Genomic DNA, 7,461 nt, shown 5'->3' with positions numbered 1-7,461 from the left:
GTTCTTTCTTTTCTATCTGGGAATTCACTTTATAATCTCGTATTCTTTTAACATATTGTTCAACTACACATTTTCTCCACAGTCATGTTAATGAAGCAAGAACAACTCTGATGTGAACTTAGAGGCAGGGTACCTTTAACAAACCTGTAATGTTTATGCATGGACTTTGGAAGACTCTGGAGATGTGGGCTTTTCTGTGTCCTTCCACTTCTTCCATAATCTCACTTCCACCACCTCCACCCCACCAGCTGTACTTCCTCAGCACTCTACTATTATTTTAAAAAACCACTTTAGCCTTTTAGGTATCCTAGGACTTACTTCCATGTTCTTTCTGTACTTATCTCCCTCTCCAAATTCTTGTAGGCCATTACCCCAATCGCAAAGTGGGTTTCCCAGGCAATTTCAGAAACTCTAAGGATGCCCTAGTATTTATTGAGAGTGTTGATCCTAAGTCATGAGCTCAACATATTTACAAGTAATACACGGACTGTGACATTTAGGGAAGTTTTAATTACATGAAGTAATTTTTAGCTCAAGTAGAATACCAGGGTTTTATTTGCTAATTCCTAGACTGATTTATTTTGCTAAAATCTTATGAACTTCAGCGTTTGACTGACTTTGCATTTGTAGAGGGAAAACATTCAGTGAGCTAAGCATTGCTGTTGACACTAGAAATAGGGACTTCATGTGTTATTTGAAATGACTCTAGCAGATACATAGTTACATTTACAGAAGAAAAACTAAGTCCAATGAATCTCAACTGACTTGCCCCAAATCATCCAGCTATCTTGTGGAGCTGGGGTTCTACCGTTGTTCCTTTCAGTACATAGCATACATTCCGTTAGTTATGCCATGGTATCCCCTTCAAGGAAACCCAGTTTCTTCTAGTTGGTCTGCCACTCTAAAACAGAACCCACTAACATATAACCTCAGAGAAAGAAACTTGTTATATTCCTAAGCAAAAGGCTACCAAGGACACTATCTTACTTGTTTTCCTCTTCTTAAAGTGAGCACTGACTTAACCCATCACTTATTACTAATCCAATCATTATAGCATCTGCTTACACCATCATCACCAAAATCAACCGAGTTTCAAAGCAAATAACAGCCTAAAATATATTAATTCCACAGTTTCTTTCTAGAAATTGAATGCATGGTAGAGTGGGGTAAAACCAGACGACTCCAGATTTCATAAATATGTCTAATCTTACGTTTTGGTACAATGTTCCAGGCAGTTCATAGGTGGTTCATACCTTTAATCCCAGCAGTCAGGAGGCAGAGGCAGGCCGATCTCTGTGAGTTCGAGCCCAGCCTGGTCTACAGAGCGAGTTCCAGGACAGCCAGGGCTACACAGAGAAACCCTGTCTCGAAAAACCACACCAAACCCAAAAAACATTTGGTAAATGAATTAGCAATGACTATCAAAGCAAACAACCTAAACAAGAAAGGATAAAATTATTCCACAATCAAATAAACATCTATATATTTCCCCTTTAAGAATTTAAAGTAAGGTCACATTTATTCATTCAACAAACATTTATTGAGCACCAACAATTGTACTAGGTGCTAAGAAATACAACTTGAATAAGATAAACCAGGCTCCCGCCCTCACTGGATACGTTTTGCTTTAAAGTTAAATGATCTTGCTAACTATGTGATATTTGATGTTCTGTAATAGAATTACATTTTTTTTAAAGTCACTGTCATAGGAGGCCTCTTCTGGAATACTTTTAAAATTTCTTTATGGTAAATGATAGAAATCTTTAACTTAAGAGAAGGAAGATCAGCAGTCTCAGGCATGGTTTCAACAAGCACGTTGATGGTCAAGTTGACTGTCAAGCAATAAGGTGGTGGATGGTGGCCAACCAAGGAGGCAGTTTAGACCATTCGGTTGCGCTTGTGGGATGGAGAGTCTGTGGCGGCATCACCAAACTGAGCCGAGGTACGCTTGCGGATTCCCCCACACTCCAGACGGAAAGCCAGTTCTTCTGAGCCCAAGGGGTTCGGATCATCTTCAAGGAAGCTACTTTTCCGACGCCCACTGCTGGCAATACCTCCATCTTGAGATGGGGAGCCAGGAGCGCCAGATCGCATGCTGATGCTTGCCATAGCGCCATTGAGGCCATGGAGGGCGATGGCCTCGTGGAAGGGCTGCAGGTCGACGTCCACAGGTGCGCTGGACTCAGTGGCAGCAGCCTGACTGGAGGCAGCTGCGGGCGGCCTAGGGGACGTCCTGGAGGTGCGTGGCGGGGGAGGGGCAGGGGGTACTTTGCCACAGAGGAAGCTTATGAGGTCTTCCCGGCGAATGATGCTCCTACCCTTCTTCACCCACTCCAGCACATCTCTAACGCGACGCTGGTAGCCAACCTGGACGCCCAGCTCAAAACTTCGCTGGTAGGCATCCCCGCTCTCTTTGTAGAGGCTGGTCACGGCCATGGCCGCATTCTGGAAGGGGTCCCACATAGAGAGTCCTGGCTGTTGGCACCCGGAATCTTTGTAGAGCTGGGCCACCGCAGTGGCTGAGATCTGGAAGAGGTGCCAGAGCCTCTGCCGCTCGATCTTGAGCCCAGCCGCATCAGCAGCCGCCTCCTCCTGCAGCTCGGGGGACAGCTGCTCTTCCTGCTCCGCCTCAGCAAGGCACTGGCGCTCCCACTTAGAAAACCAGGGCTCAGCGACCTCGGCCTCACAGTCCTGCTGCTGCTCCTCCATCCTTCTCTTCCTCCAGGCCGCGCGCCTTCCTCCACTACAGTCTCCGCGGCTGACTGTGGCTGCTGCTCCTTCACCTCCACCTCCACCTCCACCTCCACCGCAGCTCACCTCAGGCTCAGGGGGGGCCGCCCTCTGCCTTCCGCGGCCGCCGCCGCCTTCGCGGGCGCCCCTGGGCGGGCGCGCGGGCGGCGGGGGCCCAGAGGCCAACTGCTCCAGCGAGCGCCGCCCGGGGCCCTGGTCCACGCCCCGCCCCGCCCCGCCGGCCCGGCCCCCCCTCCCGCCCTCGGCGACGCGGCGCTTGCCGCCTCTGCAGCCTGGGAGATAACCCCACCGCCGCCGGCGCCGCTGCGCTGCCCGCTTCCGGGCTCGCGGCTTGCCCCGGCCGGCCGGCCGGCCGCTCCCTGCGCCACGGCCTCCCAGGCTCCCCGGTACAGGCCTGGGCTGGCCGCTCCGCCCCAGCACTCGCTAGCGCCGCGCCTGCCGCACTGAAGGCTCAGAGGTGGCCCGCTGCAGCGCTGCCTCCACGCCGCACTCGCCTAATGCGGGGGCTCCCTCGGCACACATTTTGGGGGGGACTTGTCGGCTTCATCCAAATGAGCTGATGAAATTTTACATCCCGGGTTGCCATAGATGATTATGGGGCAACTTCATGGTGTCTATCACATCCAGGGAGGCTGAGGGCTAGAGTGGAAAGACCTGTCCCTTCCGTGAAGTAGAGAGGTGATGTGGACTCTGACAATGTCTTCCACAGTTGGAAAAAACATGTGTGGCATGAATCAGACAGTATTTTGTAGAGGGATAAAAAGGTCACACTAGAAAAGTGTCCCCTCCTCGGCCTCAGTTTCCTCAAGTGCCCAGTGAGGTTGTTGAACCAGGTGTCTGTTAGAGCACCTTAAGGTCTGTGCGAAGCACTTGAACATAGTGATTCAGAAGCCCCCTGCTGTCCTTGCACAATACTTCTTTGGGGCTATTGCATACTTAACCAAATTCTGAGAATGATGACCGGACATGGCACTGATTTCCTTAGTCTTCTAATAAAGGTTTATATCATTTAAAAAATTAGGATGGAGGAGGGGTTCTGTGTGGTCCACTTTTCAACTACTCAATACCCCAACATTAAGAAACGGAGAAGAAAAATAGAAAGCTCAAACAGAATTTTCTACTGTAGCGCAAAATTCAGATTCCTTTTGGAAAGAAAGTAAAATAAGAACTGCCTAATTTCCAACCCCCTAAAATTCCAGCTAGTTAAAATGCAATACCAAACTAAGCTACAAAGGTATGGGAAACTATTTTCTTTGCATTCAATATAAATTTCCATATAACATTGCAATCCGTTTTCACTACAGACAATTCCAGAACAAACAAAAGAAATTAAAATTGAGCCAGGAGTAACATCAAAAAGGAGAAGAACTGACATGTAGTCATTTTTTTTCAAATTTAGGGAAGGAAAGTCATAATTTTGTACTTTCTGTTTTAGAGTATTTGTTAAGTATCCAGAAAGCCTTACAAATATAAATTTCAATTTTCTAAGAAATATTTGATAATTCTGAAGTATTAAAATTAATATGTAAAATAAAATGATCAAATCATTAGGCTTTATCATCATCCTTAAAAGAAATACATGTTTCTAAGTTAAATGTAAAAGACAAGGGGGAGGGCAAGGAGGGAGGAGGAGAAGGAGGGGGGAAAAAAGGAGGAGAGATTGTGTCCTTTCTCTGCAAACCGGGCTTTTCACGATTCATTAAACCTTTTTTCCATATGTGTAATTGGACTCTTCTCATTTACATAAACGAAGGATGAGGCAAAAGACCTAAGATCAGCTCCCCAAAAGAGACATGTTTCTCATTCTCTTATGTTAAAAAAATTATCTATGTATTATAGAAGTAAGCCCCAGGAAGGCAGAATTCTCTTTACCTCCAGCCCCCACCAGACCTAAGAACACTTCTTGGCTGAAGAATCGGCCACAGCCCTACTCAGGGTGCCTTACAGCTATTATCAGAGGCACATGCTTTTATTTTATTTTGTCTAAGTGAAAAGCTTTCACCATAACACCCCCCCCCCTCCCATTTCTGATTGGGTTAAAAAACAAGAAGAAAGAGTGCAGTGTCTTTTAAAAAGACTGCAGCCCTCTCCTTGGGCTTGAGTTGTCTGGCTGGTATCCTCCATTCACTTGGTTTCAGCACCTGATTAATTAGTTAATTAGTACTTAGAACTGACTAGCCCCCACTCGGCAATTTTCATGCCCTGCATGGTGAAATGTTGAATCCAGCACTGAAATTTCTGTCACACACCCTAATTATTATCACCCCACTACTTTTAAAGCCATTGCACCAAATTATTATTATAGACAGAATTAGGTAACTCTGTGGGAATATGTTCTCTCTGGGAATTAAGGATACAACTAATCAATATTTTTCACTGTTGACCCTTACACATTTAAATAAAACAATTAAATGAAAAATTCTAATTCAATTAGCTTTCAACTCCCTCCTTTGGGGAGGAAATGGTTTTATATAGGGGAGGTGTTAGAAGAGTCACATCAAAAATGTTAATGTTTTATCAGTTTCTCAGACACCAAAGAGCAGCATGCTCACAGGACATACATGTCTGAGATTGCATTTCATCCAGATAACCTGAAATGTCAGAGAATACAAAAACTGATACAAAACAAAGAGCTCATTTTAACTAACTGTAAGAAAATGATGCTATCTATGTGTGTGTGATACTGATATTTAAAAAATTCACATAGCTAAGGAATGAGTTTTCTATGGGAAAAAAAAAACATTCCTTGGCCACTGCCCCATCCTTCCATATAAAGCTAAATAGCAACTGGAGAAAAATAGTTTTTGAAAACATTAGGATACCAAGCTAACAGACTCTAATTTTTGGCACTTCTCAATGTACCATTACTGAAAGGGGACTGGTATATCAATGATTTCCAATATTATTTGTGGCCATTTTTACCTGGAAACAATCCTTATATATCAGTACAGTGGGTTGCCTGCAATTGTAAGAGCTAAATGGTACACAAAACTGGATACACAACCTCACAGACCAGTAAATGGGTTGGACTGAAAGCAAAAGTAAACACCAACCTTAGGAAATGAAAGAAGTTAAAAGATAAGTGTTAAGGACCTTATTCTTTTTGGAGAATAAAACAAGATTTAGTAGCTTTCCACTTAATTTAAATGAAAAGAATCACTACCTTACATATTGCAGTGATAATGTAATGGGGAAAGAAAACAAAAAAGTCTTTGTACAAATGACACCTCCTATAGTTGTTGTGAAGAAACTTTTCCCCTTGGTATCTGCTAACAAATTCTAATTAATGCTGCACATTCCTTTACTGAAATCATTTAATGCGGAACAAGGGGGGTAAAAAGAAATGCTGAATGCTCGTGATTGCCCTGTTAGAATTATGGGAGTGAAAGCCTGGGGCCCCAAACTTACTGTCTATTAAAGCCAAGCTTTGAAAAAGAAATGCAACCTACAAAAGCTGTCAATCTCCCTTGCCCCTAAAGCCTGGGTTCACATGGATTCAAGTGACAGCCCTCCTCCCCCATGCACAATACATCAATCTGTCTCTCCCACAAGCACCCACAGCCCATTGTGCTGGCCGCAGGTGCCTATTATGGCACCCATGGCTGCCTCCCACAGCTCCGCCCCTGAGAAACAGGAACTGCAGACAATGGAGCCCTGTGGGAAGACAGAGGTGGGTGTTGGGAGGGATAACAGACAGATGGTAAAGGGTATAGGGTAGTAAGGTAGTTTCAAAACAAATGTCAAACATTCAAAATTATTGCTTTCGTGTGCCCCCACCCCCATTTTGAATTGCTTTTGCTTTAGTCCCCATCTGCCTTAATTATGAAGACATGTACCTGTGAGGATGAATATTTGATACCCTTTTTTGGACAGAGGTAGAGAGGATGACCTTCTGTTCTTTACTGTTTCTATTTACTTTCTGGGTTTCTCAAGGTCAGACTGAAAGTTTTAGTTCAGGGACACTACTAGAGACTATACACAGAGAACCAGGAATAATTCTAAGGTTTACAACGTTTGTCATTTCCTTTCCATCTTTGTTTGAGGTTCTATAAAGAGGTAAGGGATATAACAAGCAGCTACTTTGGGTAATACATTTTCAAAATCAAAATACTATGAGAAGTCTTTCAAATTCTGTATGAAGCAAATGCAAAATATTTAGACCATTTCTTTTCCGATACGGAGATAGGAATAGGGAAATGAGATAGATTTACTAATACAAGTACCAAACATCTTTGACTCAGCCTCATTTCCTGTATCTAGACATGTTAGAAAATGAACAAAATTGCAAGAAATGCTAAATTTAATCCATATCAAGTACCATCATTTTTTAAAAGGACACTTTAGACATTTCATTTTGTAAAATATTGTTTTTCTGTTACCTTTAGCTTCTATATAGACTAATTAACAAGAAATACACAGAAAAATTAAAACATATACCAAAACACATACACATATTCATCCAGACGGCTTGATTTACTTGCTTTTGCACCTACATGATCATTTCACTACACAACCTATTCCTATTCTCAAGATTATCTGTCATAAACTAAAGCCAACTTAAGAAAAATTTTATCACTGGTATTACTGTCTCAAGCAAAAGTGACCAAAAAAAAAATCTGGCACAACTATAAGTCATGGTAAAGACAATTGGTGACTTGTTGGGATGAGGATACCCACAGAATAATGCCAGGGATGAAAACCAGCCAGTTT

General features: G+C 43.4%; 1 protein-coding gene across 1 annotated transcript; it reads right to left on the bottom strand.

The window, feature by feature from the left end:
- Positions 1-412: 412 nt before the first annotated feature.
- On the bottom strand, positions 413-2,910 carry Hapstr2 (HUWE1 associated protein modifying stress responses 2). Its single transcript, XM_052747346.1, has one exon. It carries the CDS (start codon positions 2,707-2,709, stop codon positions 1,879-1,881), a length of 831 nt encoding a protein of 276 aa, XP_052603306.1. The 5' UTR covers positions 2,710-2,910; the 3' UTR covers positions 413-1,878.
- Positions 2,911-7,461: the final 4,551 nt, after the last annotated feature.

The sequence above is a fragment of the Peromyscus californicus genome, unplaced genomic scaffold, assembly GCF_007827085.1.
Source record: "Peromyscus californicus insignis strain IS unplaced genomic scaffold, ASM782708v3 Scaffold_10__1_contigs__length_136768540, whole genome shotgun sequence".
NCBI lineage: Eukaryota > Metazoa > Chordata > Mammalia > Rodentia > Cricetidae > Peromyscus > Peromyscus californicus.
The sequence above is the reverse complement of the archived record's forward strand: the minus strand, read 5'-3'. Positions and strand labels throughout refer to the sequence as shown.